Source organism: Pan troglodytes, chromosome 4, assembly GCF_028858775.2.
Source record: "Pan troglodytes isolate AG18354 chromosome 4, NHGRI_mPanTro3-v2.0_pri, whole genome shotgun sequence".
Classification (NCBI taxonomy): Eukaryota; Metazoa; Chordata; class Mammalia; order Primates; family Hominidae; genus Pan; species Pan troglodytes.
Window position 1 is genome coordinate 148,933,147 of NC_072402.2, and position 16,696 is coordinate 148,949,842.

General features: G+C 49.7%; 1 protein-coding gene and 1 long non-coding RNA gene across 2 annotated transcripts in view; one reads left to right on the forward strand and one right to left on the reverse strand.

The window, feature by feature from the left end:
• The window catches only part of CCDC69 (coiled-coil domain containing 69), a 43,149-nt gene extending 26,840 nt beyond the window's left edge, over positions 1-16,309 (reverse strand). The window contains exon 1 of the mRNA XM_009449966.3: positions 15,765-16,309. Coding sequence (XP_009448241.1) covers positions 15,765-15,812 — 48 coding nt within the window. The 5' untranslated portion in view covers positions 15,813-16,309. The remainder of the gene's footprint in view (positions 1-15,764) is intronic.
• LOC129144033 (uncharacterized) lies at positions 3,827-9,074 on the forward strand. Its single transcript, XR_008548118.2, has 3 exons — positions 3,827-4,117; positions 4,617-4,936; positions 6,452-9,074. It is a non-coding gene; the product is annotated as an uncharacterized LOC129144033 (long non-coding RNA).
• Positions 16,310-16,696: the final 387 nt, after the last annotated feature.

The window sequence follows — 16,696 nt, forward strand, 5'->3', positions numbered from 1 at the left end:
AGGAGGCTGAGGCATGAGAATTGCTTGAACCCAGGAGGTGGAGATTGCAGTGAGCCAAGATCTCGCCACTGCACTCCAGCCTGGGCAATAGAGTGAGACTCTGTCTCAAAAAACAAACAAACAAACAAACAAAAACACAAGTCAAACTATGAAGAGGCTATGAAAATGTTCGACAAAAATTATTAAAAATGTCCTAAACTGAAGAACCACTGAAATACTTATAGAAAGCGTGCTTCTCACTGGGGAGGGAAGATGTATCAAGGGGAGTCTTCTAGAATAGCCTGCTTCTCCCCCATGGTGCTGGGTACAGAGCCTGGCATGTGTAAGCCCCTGGAGGACTGAGGGAGTCATGGGGCCTCCCCCAGGTCCTCGTGCCCCAAATCTGCTGAGTGGCTGGGCAGACCTGACAATTTAGCTCCCCCACCACCCTGGTGAAGACTCAATCCTCCCTTTCCAGGGAAGAGGAGGAAGCCTGGTCCAGGCACGACTCAGAGAAGCTGTCAACGCCGGAATCTGGGGAAGTGACAGCAGCCAGCCTCCCCACCCTGGGCTGGAGGAAGAAGGGAGATAAACATAAATGGTTGTCTCTTCCTTGTTGCCACGACTGATTAGCTGAACTCAGACAATGTTTTTATGGGAGCCAGAAGGCCTAGATTCTAGTGCCAGCTCTGTTACAAACTTGGGCAAATCCCTTCCCACTCTGGCTTCTGCTTCCTCCTCTGTGAGGTGGGGATGAGGACGTCTGGTGGTTTAACTGGATGATCCCATAGTGTTCAGACTCTAAGCTCTCATCTCAGCTCCTCTCAACAGCACTGTGAGGCAAAGGTCACTACAGGCGAGGAAACTGAGGCTCAGGGAGGCTTAAGACACTGTCACACTGTGCCATAATGTTCAAATCAGCATTAGAACCAGGTGTCAGAATATTAGAGACTGCAGAGCAGAGTGGTTAAGAACTCCAGAATTCTAGAATCACACAGATCTGGGTTCAAATACTAAATCCAACACCGTGTGACTGTATGACCTCTCCATGCCTCGGATTTCTCATGAGGCTCTTTTAGGATGAGATGAAATAATGCAACTGCAGTGTCTGGCACATACTAAGAGCTCAAATATTGCATAAGACGATTGCCATATTTCACAAACATGGCAAGAACAAAGATCCCACGCCATCTGCTTTGGCAGACCTCTTGGGCTGCCCCTGGGTCTCAGTTTTGTCATCTGAAATAAGGTCATAAGCTCATGAAATGCTGCCTTCTTTCAGATAACCACCACCAGAGAATGGTGGAGAACTCTTTTCCACAAACAGCTTTCAGACCACAGGCAGCACGTGGCCTTGTACTTGAGTCCCCAGCTCTTGACAAAACAAGATAACTCCTTCAGAATGGCAGTTAAGGCTATCACCATCTGTCCCCAGTCTACCCCCATTCCAATTTCTTTCTTTTTTTTCTGTCTTTTTTTTTTTGAGATGGGGTCTTGCTCTGTTGCCCAGGCTGGAGTGCAGTGGTGTGATCAGGGCTCACTGCAACCTCCGCCTCCCAGGCTCAAGCAATTCTCCTGCCTCAGCCTCCCAAGTAGCTGGGACTACAGGCGTGTGCTACCACACCTGGCTAATTTTTGTATTTTTGGTAGAGACGGAATTTTGCCATGCTGCTCAGGATGGTCTCGGACTCCTAGGCTCAAGTGATTTGCCTGCCTTGGCCTTCCAAAGTACTGGGATTACAGGCATGAGCCAAAGTACCCAGCCTCAATTTCTTAATACTTAAATTATTTATAAACATCTTCTTCCAGTTACAGTACTAGTAGGCATTTGTTGTAGAAAGTACAGAAAATACATGAAAATATAGAAAGAAAATCTCACGACCCAGAGAGAACCCCATAACCTGGTGGCATATATTGTTCATCTACACATACATATTCAATGATATTACATATACTTCCTCATATCTTACTTTTTCAAATATATTATGAGAATTTACTACACAGCATTAACTATTCTGCAAATGTGTTAATTTTAATGATGAGCAGAACATCCCTATGGATGAATTTAGTCATTCACTGTTGAGTGTTTAAATTGTTTCCACTTTTTAATTTGCAGATTATGCTTTAATAAATATATTGATTTAGGCCAGGTGCGGTGGCTCATGCCTATAATCCTAGCACTTTGGGAGGCAGAGGTGGGTGGATCATTTGAGGTCAGGAGTTCGAGACTAGCCTGACCAACCTGGTGAAACCCCATCTCTACTAAAAATACAAAAATTAGCCAGGCGGTAGTGGCATGCGCCTCTAATCCCAGCTACTTGGGAAGCTGAGGCAGGAGAATCGCTTGAACCCAGGAGGTGGAGGTTGCAGTGAGCCAAGATCGCACCACTGCACTCCAGTCTGGGCGACACAGTGAGACCCTGTCCCAAAAAATAAAAAATTAAAATTAAAATTAAAAAATAAACATATTGATTTGTAAAATTTTATACACATCTAATATTACATGTCTAATATTGGAAGGTTCGACCAATTTACTCACCTTCAAATGGCATGCAAGAAGATCAGTTTCAGCTAGGTGTGGTAGCTCACACCTGTAATCCTAGCACTTTAGGAGGCCGAGGCGGGAGGATCACTTGAAGCCAGGAGTTTGAGACCAGCCTGGCCAACATGACAAAACCCCATCTCTACTAAAAATACAAAAATTAGCCAGGTGTGGTGGCACATGCCTGTAATCCCAGCTACTTGGGATGCTGAGGCACGAGATTTGTTTGAACCTGGGAGGCGGAGGTTGCAGTGAACTGAGATTGGGCCACTGCACTCCACCCTGGGTGACAGAGCAAGACTGTCTCAAGAAAAAAAAAAAAAGACCAGTTTCACTGCAACCTTGCCAACGTGGAATATTATCACTTTTTAAAAAAATGTTGGCAAATTTGCTAGGTCAAAACCCAACCAAAATAACCTAGTGCTACCTATTACATGCCTGCCCCCAACACAGGCATCTGTATGTTCGAGACATCTTACATGCTCAAGACCATCCCACCGTGACACGTGGTTAGGTCTACCTCGGGCCCCCAGGCTCAGTGCACACACCATTTCTCTGCTTCTCTCCTGCCCTGCCCTGGGGCGGAGTTAGTTCCTGTTTTCTCCATGTTCCAGGCACCCCTGAGAGTATCTACATCTGGTTAGCTGTCTGTCTCTCCTGCTAGCCCAAAGGGCTCCTGAAGGACAGGATTTTGAAATCTGTATTGGACTTGCCCTAGTATGTTATGATGCCCAGAACAGTATTTCTTAGGAATGTGGTCTATGGACCTCCTGTACTAGAGCCACCTGGAAAGCTTGCTTAACACAAATGTCCAGGCTGCATTCTAGACCTACAGTATGTGTGCTGGGAATTTGCATCTGCTTTTTTTTTTTGAGATGGAGTCTGGCTCTGTTGCCCAGGCTGGAGTGCAGTGGCACGATCTTAGCTCAATTGCAACCTCTGCCTCCCAGGCTCAAGCAATTCTCCTGCCTCAGCCTCCAGAGTAGCTGGGATTACAGGCACATACCACCACACCAGGCTAATTTTTGTATTTTTAGTAGAGACGGGGTTTCACCATGTTGGCCAGGCAGGTCTCAAACTCCTGACTTCAAGTGATCCACCCACCTCAGCCTCCCAAAGTGCTGAGATTACAGGCATGAGCCACCACGCCTGGCCAGAATCTCCATCTTTAGCAGTCTAGCCAGATGATCCTAGTGCACACAAAAGCCTGAGGACATGTGACCCTGAGCTAGGTAGGTCTCAACAAGCAACTACTGAGTGGAAAATCCCCAGGTTGGGTTCCTGACCACTTCCTCCTCAGAGGTCATGGAGCAGAGCAGACGGCACCTGCAGTGTGTGTGCGTGGGTGGTGGTGGGGGGGGGGAGTTGGGAGGGGGACATAAGAATTTTCCCTTCCAAAAGAGGGGTGGGGAGCATAGGGCTGGGGTGGGGTATCCGGACTACACTCTGGAAGAGGGATGACAGCTTCCTGAGTCAACGGAAACTTGGTAGCAAGAAAGCTGCAGAGGAGGCTGCCGGCAGTACAGGATGCAGGGAGAACCCAGGCCTGGGGTTGAGGCCAGGAGACTCAATTCCAGCTTTACTGTGTGCCTTTAGGTAAGTCATGTTCCTTCTCAGTTTCCCCATCTGTGAAGGGTCAGGGCTGGAACAGATGCTCTCTTCAGTCCTCCTGAGCTCCAGGGCAGCCCTTCTCTTAAGAAGGCTGGAAATAGAGCCCCTATACCCAGGTGACACTCATAGCTTTGGGGCCCAGATCCTTGCTGTCAAGCAGACCAGAGCCCTGCAGTAGGTTCAACCTGAAGCAAACCTGAGATAGTAGGACACAGCTGTCAAAAGCAGACACAGTCAGGGTAGAATGAGAAAACAGTGTCCAGAGCCATGGAGAGCCACATGAGCTCAGATTGGGGCTGGTGAGGTGCTCTAAAGTATACTCTCATTTTAGAGGGTAAACTGACACGCTGGAAGACATCCCAAAGAAACCGGCAGGATGTAGGAGGTGGCTCAAAAACAAATTATAGGAGGGGCTGTTAACAGAACAAGAGTTGGTCAGCCTTGAGAACAGGCAGGAAGACCTGATATTGTCTTCAAATCTCAGCAGGAATGTCATGGGTAGAAGCTGCTGGCGTGTCATCTACAGCCTTGGAGGATAGGACTGTGGCCAAGCATGAGGAGGTTCCAGAAGTTTCAGTTCAGTATGAAGAAAAATTTCAGAACCATCACAAACTGGTAGGCTGCCTCATTGGAGGGCGGGGAATCGTGGTGGAAGTGAGCGCTCCATCATTAGTAGCATGCAAGAAGAGGTTGGAGAGTCAAACTTTATGCTGTAAATTGGACTGGTGATCTTTGAGAACCCTGAACTCTAACAGTCTATAATTCTAAAAAGCATCACTGATGTTCGGCAAGTGAAAGCCTCTGGTAAGCATAAAGAAATTATCTACTGCATGGCATGTAAAGACCACCAGCATTAATGGAACCTCAGGGAGCTCTGTTGAATGCTATTCAGGGAGCAGCATTTTGGGGTGAATGGCTGTAGTCACATACTCAAGCCTTTGGGATAGACCCCTAAACTTCCCTCAAATTATTTTTTATTTTTTGAGACGGAGTCTTGCTCAGTTGCCCAGGCTAGAGTGCAGTGGCGTGATCTCGGCTCACTGCAAGCTCTGCCTCCCGGGTTCACGCCATTCTTCTGTCTCAGCCTCCTGAGTAGCTGGGACTACAGGTGCCCACCACCACGTCCGGCTATTTTTTTTTTTTTTTTTTTTTTTGTATTTTTTGTGAAGACGGGGTTTCACCATGTTAACCAGGATGGTCTCAATCTCCTGACCTCGTGATCCACCCGCCTCGGCCTCCCAAAGTGCTGGGATTATAGGCGTGAGCCACCATGCCCCGCCAACTACCCTCAAATTCTGAGCCTCACCAGGCAAGAGTGAATTAGGCAGAAGCAACTTGGATAGAAGCTGCCCAGCTATTCCCTACCTTGGGAATCCTAGTAGGATGGAAGGTAAGAGTAGCCCTGAGGGAGGTTCGGCCTGTCCTGCAGAGACTTGAGCTAGCCTAGCCCTCTTTGGGAGCCATCACTCCATTCTGTTTGTCAGCCTTCAAGGCTTGTGTATTTCTGATTAAGTGCTTTGTGTCCTCATTGTTCCTGCTTAACTTAGAGAATTTAGTAATTAAAGAAGACTCCTTAAGAGTTCACCCAGCTCCTCCGTGTCCCATACATCACAGGCCTGGCTTCCTCTGAGCATGTAGTTCTATCACACCTAGCTGAGGAAGGCTTACGGGGACCCAGAGCAGGGTTGGAAGGGCCCCAGGAGGCAGCTGACTCCAATCCCCACCTCCTTTTTCCAGATAGAAAAGCTGAGGCCCAGAGGTGGGTGGGCAGATAACTTGTCAGAAGCTGCAAAGCAGGGAAGCAGAGCCCTGGGGAGAATCCAGACTCACAGCTGAGGCTGGAGTCCTTTCCGTCCCCCTGATGCCAGGGTCAGCTTTATCCGAGTAGCTGAGCCTGTAGGGGAGAGGTGATTCTAAGTCTCAAGGGGCTCAGGTCACACCCTCCTCAATATCAGAGCTGCCTTTCCAGTGTCTGGCCCAGCACCACTAGTTTTGGGATCTAAGTAACCACAGTCAGAGCCTATTGGCTGAGGGTAGAGGCAGGAAGGAGGCGGGGGGTGTGGCCCAAGGGGCCCCACTCCAGGGCCTTCGGGGAGGAAAGGCGGGGCCTAAATGTTCAGGGCTGTTGAGAAATGTTAGCGTTCACACCCGAATTACAGAAGCTCAGACAGAAGAACACCATAAATACAGGCCTTAGCCTCCCCATCTCTAAGATGGGCAGAGATATTCTGTCAAAGTAATGCCTGAATTTGATGTCATTGAAAATCAAACACTGCCAGGGACAATAAAGATTTAATTCATCCCCTTCATATCATATAGTGTGTGGTCAACATTTCCTCACTGGCTGGAGGACAGTCCAATGTGACTGTACAACCAACTTAAAGTTAGAAGTGCCAGGCTGCACCACTCCGCTGCACCGGGGACACGGCCTACGCTCTGAACACCTGCAGGACCCCCAGAGCACACAAGTCAGGGGCGGATGTGGTCTCCACTGCTCCTATCTGACCAACGGATGAGGTGTCTCAGGGGAGGAAAGGACCACTTCCTTCTTAAATACCCCTGCACCTGGTGAGCCAGACCACGGCAGACAAGCATCAGAAGGGCCTTGAGTGCAAGGCCTCACTTCGCAGACGATGACACTGAGGTCTAGAGAAAGCCTTTCTAATACACCTTATTTATTTTCTTCCTCCCTAGAGCTCCCGTTTTCTTGTCCCATATCACCTTCCCAGGGTGTCTGCTAGTTCTGGTTGCCTCAGAGGGCCTGGAGCTGGCAAAAGCACTAGACATTATTTCTAGCATTTGGGTCAGCCTGGCAGGCAGGACCCTGAAGGAGCTGGACAGAAAATGGTGTCAGTAGCTGGATGGGGGTGGGGAAAGAGACAGGCTGAGGGCCCAGATACCTGTCTCCCAGTCCAATGGCAAACTGGAAGGCCAGAGCCAAGGTCCTAGCTTGCCATCTGAGGCTGAGTGCCTGGATACCTGTCTCACAGTCCAATGGCAAATTGAGAGTCCAGAGCCAAGGTCCTAGCTTGCCATCTGCTTGCTGTGTGACCTTGAGTGGACACTCTTCCTTTTCTGTGCTTCTGTACCCTCCTCTGCATGGCGTGGAATTGTGCAATGGGATACGTAAGAGCCCTTCTGGTTTTGACATGCTGTGGATGGGGAAGAAGGGGCAGAGTGAGGTCATCTTGCTATCTCATCTTCTGTCGATCCTGTCCGGCTTGTTTGCTCTGGGCAGGGCAGGGGCAGTTTGACACACTCAGCTGTTAGCTCTGGTCATGGAGGGGGCTTCTCTGGAGAGCAGGAAAGGAGGGTCCCTTGCTCAGGAGGCCTGGGTGAGAACCTGGAGCCCTCCACACCATCCCCTGTTCTTCGGCAGACAGTGTAAGGGTGGTTGTAAAAGAGAGGGCAGGATTGCCTGAAAGCAGAGAATGACAGAGCTCAGCCACCTCCCAAGTTGCACGCAGCATGCTCCCAATTCTACAGTGGCACTGTGAGCAGAAATAAGTACCCATTAGTGAGGACAAGGAGGATGCGCAGGATGCTCAGGGCAGGACCATTTGCAGTAGGGAAACGCTGTAAACTGAGGACTGGCTGGATATACTCAGGGACATAATACTATGTCATTTCATTCATATGTTTCAGAGTGAAGTAGACCTTTATGTACAAAGATGGAAAGGCATTTGGTAAAATACCAATATCCAAACTAAACTGTTTCTTTTCTGTCACCCAGGCTGGAGTGCAGTGGTGTATTCTTGGCTCACTGCAACCTCCGCCTCCCAGGTTCAAGCAATTCTCCTGCTTCAGCCTCCCCAGTAACTGGGACTACAGGCGTGTGCCACCATGCCCAGCTAATTTTTGTATTTTTAGTAGAGATAGGGTTTTACCATGTTGACCAAGCTGATCTTGAACTCCTGACCTCAGGTGATCTGCCCGCCTTAGCCTCCCAAAGTGCTGGGATTACAGGCGTGAGCCACCGTGCCCGGCCAACTATTACTAATGATTAAAAAATGCACAGGAAAAAGTACCTAGAAAAGCACAAACTGATAACAGTTGTCATCTCCAGAGAATGGACTAAAATTACTGTGGTCAAGGAAGGGTAGCTTCCATTTTACCTAAATTCTTAGGATTTTTTTTTTTTTTGAGACTGAGTCTTGCTCTGTCACCTAGAGCGAGTGGTGTGCAGTGGTGCGATCTCGGCTCACTGCAGCCTCTGCCTCCCAGGTTCCAGCGATTCTCCTGCCTCAGCCTCCTGGGTAGCTGAGATTACAGGCACGTGCCACACGCCCGGCTAATTTTTGTATTTTTAGTAGAGACGGGGTTTCACCATGTTGGTCAGGCTGGTCTCAAACTCCTGACCTCAGGTGATCCGCCCGCCTCAGTCTCCCAAAGTGCAGGGATTACAGGCGTGAGCCACCACGCCTGGCCAATTCTTAGGATTTTTAAAGCAACAACGCATTCAAGAATTACTTGTATACAAAGAAATTAACAACAACAAGAAAAAGGTACCTCTCTTGGAACCTGAAAGCCTCCCCCAGAGTCATGGTACAGACAGAGAAATCAAGGCTGGGGAAGAGAATAGTTAGCAAAAGAGGCAGAAGTGGACCCATTGTTAGAATGATGAATACCAGAGGTTGGGAAGGACGTGTGTGTGGGGTGCGGGGAATGAAGAAAGGCTGGTCAAACGATACAAACATACAGCCAGATGGAAGGACTACATTCTAATGTTCCATAGCAACCATGAACTGTATACTTTAAAATAGCTAGAAGAGAGGACTTGAAACGTTCCCAACACATAGAAATGATAAATACTCGAGGTGATGAAACTCCAAATACCCTGACTTGATCATTACACAGTCTATGCACCTAACAAAATATCATATGTACCTGAGAAGTATGTAAAATATTATATATCAATAAAAAATATAAAGAAGTAGGCCCCATTCTTGACTCCCAGTCCAGTGCTCTTTCCTCTACAGATGCAGCTGCTGGTGTCCAAAAGCAATGGGCCCTGTCCAGGCACCTCCTTGTTTACAGTGCTGCCTCTTCTGCTGCCAAGATGGGTTCCAAAGGGAGGCACTGGGTTCTTGCTGTCATTTTTGATTGCTGGCAACTTGGGGCTGGGGGTGAGAGGGTGGGTAAGGAGCAATTAACCTTGCGATATGAAAGTTTCCTAAAGCTGCTGTAACAAATTACCACGCACTTGGTGGCTGAAAACAACAGAAATGTATTCTCTCACAGTTCTGGAAGTTAGAAGTGTAAATTCAAGGTATCAGCCAAGCTGGCTCTTCGGGAGGCTCTGAGGGAGGATCTGTTACCTCCCTCTCTCCCAGATCCTGGTGGGTGCTGGCAATCCTTCGTTCTCTGGCTTGGGAGATGTGTCACTTCATTCCCTGCTCTTCTCCCTGTGTGTCTGTGTCCAAATTTCCCTCTTCTTGTTGGGACACTAGTCACTGGATTAGGGCCCATCCAGTGTGACCTCATTTTAACTCAATTGCCCCTGCAAAGACCCTATTTCAAATAATGTCGCATTTACAGGTTCTGGGTGAATGTAAATGTAGGAGGGGACATTACTGAATCCAGTAAAGGTAACAGCTTTTCTGATGTCCAGGCCATTTCCTTAAGGAAGGCACAGGGGCAGGGTCACATGGGGCAGTGGAAAATGGCGAGGAGAGCCACAAAGGTCATTGTACACTCAGTGAAAAAAAACTCCATTGCAGAGAGAGGAGGAAATCTGGAAGTAGGTCAGACTGCATATCACTTGTCTTGGGGGGATGCATGGATGTGGATGGCTGTTTTAGGTATAGTACAGTGTTTGGCCTAGATGTTCTGGAAGGTTCAGATTTGAAAATAAGGTGACACAAGATAAACTATTTTTAGGGATTAAGATTCACCTGGCAAGACAAATAGGATGGCTTGTCTTCAGGTAATGGATGGGTTTAGATCTGCTAAAGATGGATGGATCTTCTCTTGCTCCTTCTCTCTGCCAAGGTGGGGCAGCAGGAGCTCCCTCCCCACTGCCAGTCCTGCTGCAGTGGGGCTCCCAGTCTGGCCCTCTCCCCTGGTCACTGGGGACGGCTCACAGTGCTGAGGGCGGAGGATGCAGAGGACCGAGTGCCAGCCGTGCGGACGGAAGCCCAAGTACACCCTGAGGTGTCAGAGCCAGAACTAGGGTCATCTGAGAGGCTCTTCCTTTCGCTGGGAGGGTGCTTACACTCTTCAAGTTTATTTTTTGAATATGAACGTTCATGAATTTCATACTGAGACCCCTTAGAGCTCCTTTTCCAGGCAGGTCTCAGACTTTTGTTCACTGGCTGATCTATGCACCCTGAGATGCCAGGGGGCAGCCCCTCCTAACCAGAGTTTCACTGTCTTGATTTATATAGCAGCCTGTTTCTGTGCAATTAATTTAAAATTTCATCTTTTCTGCCCTTTTTATGACAAAAAAGAAACACAGTGCTGACATGAAGCACAGGTCCCAAGCCTAACAGCCAACTGAAGCAAAAATGGGAGCTCTTAGGTGTCTGGGAACTCGTCAGGCTCTCAGGGGACCTACATTAGCTACCCATGAATTCAATAGAGGAAAAGAATTAAAAACATGTACATGTGCAGAAAATATATCACCAAAGGTTGTATCTCAAAGGCAGAGAGCATTGGGAATTATTCTAGTGTGTTTTAGGTTGCCAAACACAAAAATCTGGTATTTAATCTCACAGGTCTTCCAGAGTGCCTCGTGCATGGAAGCCTGTACTGGCTTTAGCTGGGAAGATTGGTGGGCATTAGTTTCTAGGTTGGGCAAAATCACCAGCTCGGAGGCCACGTACATGCCAACATCTCCACGATGGTTGGGGCAGGGGGCTGAGTGCTGCAGAGGCAGCTTTCCTTCACGCTCCTCAACCGTCCTGCCCTTACCAACCGAGCTAGAAGATCAGATTTGCCCACTCCTCCTGACCAGGTGTCAAGGGCTGCTCCCATATTCCTTCTGCCTAGCATGCCCTCCTGAGTAACTCGCCTGCCCCATAAGTGCCTAACCCCCGCCCCCCTTCTAAACCCAGCCAAGATGCTGTCTCTCTAAGGGGCCTTCCTTGACCCCCCCGAGTCCAAAGCCACACTGGCCCCAGGTAGGAGGAAAACACAAGGGATGTTCATCGATTACCAGGGTAGGAGTGCAGACTGCAAAGAACCACGTGTCCAAACTGGTTAAATAAGCCACGGAACAGCCACAGGACATTAGGTAGCCATTAAAAAGTCCATGTTTCCATGGACTACTTAACATGGGAAAATGCCCCCGGAAGAATATTAAGTAACTGGAATATAACCATATAAAACATACTCTTAGCTTTATACAGATAGTCATACTCACATCTATAATATACATAGGAAAAAATAGTACAAAGAATGACACTGAAATGTACACAGTGGCTATCTCTTAATTGTGAGATTAAAAGATTTTTTAATTTCTTATACTTTCCCACATTTTGAAATTTTGACTCAAAATAATAATCAGAACAATTCCATTTTTTAATGGAATCGTAAATATTTGCAAGTCGTAGGTTTGCATCCCCTCTAATATTCTTGCCAAAATGCCACCTGACCCCTGCTTGAACCCTCCAGTGATAGGAACTCACTACCCTTTGCGGCCTTTTTTTGGCCACTTATTCCTCATGAGTAGAAATCTGCTCGATTTAGCCTCCCCTACTGGCCACTGTGCTGCCTTCTGGAACAACAGAGAAAAAAGCCGCTTTCCATGCCCCTTGACAAGACTTCAGAGATTTGAAGGAAGAGGCCAGACACTAGCCTGCATCCTCCCACCCTGCCCACGTCAGCCTTCCAAGAACACTAATGTCCTTTAGCTCCCACGTCCCGGGGTACTTTCCTTGGGTACAATCTAGGCAGTGATGTCCTTAAAGCATAACATTAAGTCTGTGCCTCCTTATCTCTTTCAAAGGCATCCTTCTTGCTAGTCAGGGTATCAGAGACTCTGTCACATACAGTCTTTCATCTAATCTTTAGAAAAACCCTATGGCACAGGAGCTAATACCACGCCTATCTTACAGATGAGGAAACTGAGGCATGGAGAAGCCAAGCCACTCTTAAGGTCACTTAATGGATCTTCCATGTAGTCAGGACTGAACCAGCATCCAACCCAGAGCCCGGTGTGGTCGACCCACAAATGTTTGCCAAGTTAGCCATGCCCTTGTTGTCTACTGGTTGATTTCAGAATTACCCAAGCCTGCACCAGCCTCTTCCTTATCATTCACTTCTGTCACCTGGCTTGCTACATGGACGTGCTCATGAAGGGCTGCTGAATGACTGACCCACCAAGTACCTGTCACCTGAGGCCCAGCTTTGGCAGCTGTGCTGAGCCCCTTCTCAGAGGTCCTGCTTGGAACTATGGAGCTATAGCCACAGCCTTCGGGAATGGAGAGTTCAGACATCATTCCTGGTACTCTGCAGTGTCACACAAAGGGGGTTGGCCACGAGGTGCCTCCTGCACCACTCCCCACCCCCCCTCCGCTTCCTACCCTATTGCCCAAGGGAGGCTGGTAACCTGTTGGGGATAGGAAGGCCCCTCCTTACCACTGTGGCTGGCAAGTCCCCAGAAGGCTTGTTTCCTTGACCCCTACCCACTCTGCCTGGCCTTCTCCTGAGTCCTCCTGGGGGATGTGACCACATTAGCCATGGTCTTTGCCAAGAAGAAGGGTTTAGGCAGGACCACACGATCCAGATGGTTCCTCAGCACCCACCCCCAGCCGGCCAGGAACCCTATTCATTCATTCCCAGCATTTCAACTTATCCCAATAAGGCAGTGACCTAGTCCCAGGCCAGGCCTCTTAGGGTGGTCTAGAACATCTAGTCGGCCCAGCCCAACAGGCACCATAGACCACAGAACTCAGCAGACCCCCAGATCCTTGAACCTGGAGGGACATGAGAAGGCCTCATGGTCAAGCTCCTGTCCCTAGCCAGGATAATCCTTGCTAAAAGTGCCTGCCTCATTCCTTGCTGCCTGCCACCTCCATTCTCCACAAAGAACCCCCTCACGCTGTGCTTTCAGTGGCTCAGCCTTTGCTTAGGCCTTGGCCATGAGTGGGTAACTCCTGCCATACCTTCCAAACCACCCTTCCTCAAAAACCCTTCCTGCATCTCTCAAGGCTAGATGTGATGCTCCTACTGCTCCCTGGGCTAACCCCTAGCATGGCTCTTATTTATCCCTCATTCACTCAAATATCTACTTAAGCACCTGCTCCATGATCTGTATAAGGCAATGAGCACCAGAGGGGAGTGCAGAAAGCCAGGCTCAACTGCACAGCTTTGCCATCAACTGGCTGTGTGACTTTGGACCCATCGTTCCTCACTGAGCCTCAGTTTCCCCGGTAAAGTGGGAAAGATTCTGCAGCTCAGCCTAACTTCTAGGGCTTCTGTGAGACTGGGCAGGATGTGAAAGCATGCTGTAAACACTCAGGGTGAGTCATGGTTATCAGAACCTAACCCCTCTGTAGCCTGAGCTCATTTTTGTCCATCCCATCCCTGGAGTCCCCCTCTCTCCCAGGGGGCTGGTAGCCTGTTGGGGATGAACTTGGGAGCTCATGTCTTCCAAGGGGTTGGCACCTGGGTGAGAAATTGGGCAGGAGCACAGCCTACAGGGATGAGAACTTTAAACAAAAGCAGCCCATAAATCTTGCCATGTAGGGGCAGGGGCCTGGCATGGCTGGGGCCAAGAAGGCATGCCAGGCTGTTCTCTGAGGCAACAGGAGTAAAAGATTTTATGCTAAAGTCATCAAGAAGCCACTGGAAGCACAGCGGGAGGAGGTGGAGACAAAGAACACAGAGCTAGGGGACTAGATAACTGGGTTCTGCTCCGTGTTGCTCTGTGACTTCAGTCATGCTCCTTCCCTTTTCTAGGCCTTAACCTCCTATCTGTATAGTGGGTGCGTCAGCCCAGGTAGTACCCAAAGGCCCTTTCCAACTGACAGGCTGTGCCAGTTTTACTTGCCCTTCAGAGCTTTGGCTGTGCCAGGGACAGGCAGGAACAGCTGGTAAGTCTCTCGGAAGGAGCAGGAGCCAAAGAACCTGTGCTTACTGTGACCTCCTCTTCCAGCTTGTGGAAGGGTCAGGCTCTTCCCCATTTCCTCCACCTCTAGGTAGATGGAATTCACCCTTGGTCCACTTTGCAAGCTACAAGGTTGACACAGGTGCAGAGAACACAGATTCTCAGACGCTTAGGGATCATCCTGCTCATCACTCCCCATACAGGGAGAAACTGAGACCCAGGGAGACACAAGGGCTTGCTTGGGGTCACCCAGTATGTTTGTGGCACCACCAGGACTTACACCCAGGGCTAATGTCTGCCTACCACTTGCTCAGTTACAAGTCTCAGCCAAGGCTCAGGTCTCTCCACCTTGTCATCCCTGTCAGCCAGCCCCTTCCTTCTACTGATAGAGCCAAGCCTCAGTTACCCTGTTGGAGTGAGTAAAGACATGAGGGTTTCTAGGTCAGGAGTTGGTGAGAATTTCGATCTGGTAATAAAGGGAGAGCAAGGAAAGCCAGGAGGTGTCAGAGAAGGGAGTAGAATCCTCCAGGCTAGGACTACTGTTAGGCAGAAAAACCTGTACTCAGGGCACAAGCAAAGCAGGAGCAGAGGGAGGACTAAAGTTCATTGCAAAACTATTAAACACTGTCACAGTTTGGGGCCTCTCAGGGTCTCAAGGGGGAATGATGATAAAGTTTATGGGATCACCTAGTCCCACCTGGCTAGGGGGCAGGCAGTGGTAAGAAAGGGGGCCAGAATTTGAGGGTCCTTCTTCCCCTCTGCCTCACAGTGTCCCCTGAGGAGGCTATCTTTCTAGCTCCAGGCTCTGACCTTCTGGGCTCGTCAGACCCCAAGGGGCAGCTGGTCTCACTGCAAGAAACCTGAGAATTGTCCCCTGGGCCCTGACCCAGCTCCAAGGCCCCTTGGGGGAAGGACAGGAAGGGAGGAGAGGGCCGCAGAACGCAGTAGATCTCCTCCCTCTTTGGCCCCTCCCAGCTACCCCAAGGGCAGCCCACACTCACCAGCTCTGGGGCCTGCAAGAGCCCTAAGACCAGCGCCTCAAACTTTAAAGCGTCATCACCTGGGCATATTGTTAAAACGCAGCTTCTGTCTTGGCAAGACTGGGCCTGAGCCTGAGATTCTGCATTTCTGACAGGTCCCCAGGGATGCTGATACTGCGAGTCTGTGGAACGCTCTTCGAGCAGCCCTCAGATTATCAGCCTTTAACCCCCGGGGGGAGGAAGCCGAAGGCCCAGAGAGGTCAAGTCACTTGTCCATGGCCACACAGCGAACAGCCCCAGACCGAAAGCAGAGGGCACCTGCCACAGACACACGACATCTCCCCACCCGAGGCAGCGGGAATCAGCTGCCGTTCCCTGGCCCGGGTGCCGTGTTTGTAAACTCGGCTGCTTGGTGCGGCTCGGGCCGGGGTAAAGGGCGCCTCCCAGCAGAGCCTCCCTCGTCTCTGAGCTGGCCTCTCCAGGTTCTCCGTCCGGTATCCGGGCGGACCACAGAGAGCCCGGGGCGCCGAGTCCCCTGCGGCGGAGCGATTCCGCACTCCCCTCTCCTCTGAAAGCAAACTTCTCCGCCGGCGCCCTTTACCTTTTTCGGGGGTTTGCAGCTGCTCAGCCTGCTGTGTCTGCAGCCCATCCTCCTCCGGGGCCTCCCGGACGCCGCTTCCCAACTCCGGGGCCCCCAGAGGAGCCTGCGGTTCGGGCCCCGCTGCCCGCTCCGCGCCCGCCGGCTGGGGCTGCCGGCGAGACCCTGAAACTGAACCTGGAAGCGCTGTCTTGAGCCTGAGCTGGGGCGGCCGCCCGCCGTAAATACCCGAAGAGCGGGGCCTCAGTGTAGCCCGCAGGGCCAGCGGCGCCGCCACCAGAGGCAGGTGACCAGAATCCTTCTAAATAATAGGAAGCTCTGGTCAGGGCAGAAAAAAAAAAATCTTAAGGAGCAACAGATGCTTTTCCGAACCCTCAGCTAAGAAAGGGCCAGGGGAAAAAATAATTAAAACAATTATTTGATAAACTAAGAACTATCATTCATTGAGGGCTGTTTTTGTCCCAGTTGTTTTATACATTTTATTTCTATTTCTTGCCATATCAGTGCAACAAAGGTATTACTTCCTCCATTTTACAGGTGAGGAAAATGGTGTTCAGAGATGCAACATGATTTGCCTAAGGTCACATGGCTAGTAAGTTACCACAGCCCAGATAGAATCCAGTTCCTTTTTTTTTTTTTTTTTTTTTTGCCGCTATCATAGTTCACTGCAGCTTCAAACTCCTGGGCTCAAGCGAGCCTCCCAGCTCAGCCTCCTGAGTAGCTGGGACTACAGAGGCTCACCACCATACCCAACCAATTTCTTTTCTTTTTTCCAGTCTGATTTTGAACGACCGCCCTCAAGCGATCCTCCCACCCTGGCCTCCCAAAGCGTTGGGATTACAGGCATGAGCCACTGCACAGAATACAGTTCTAACTCCAGAACCTAAACTTTGACTCAATGGCCTACAAGTAAATAATAATACTAAGTTTATTGT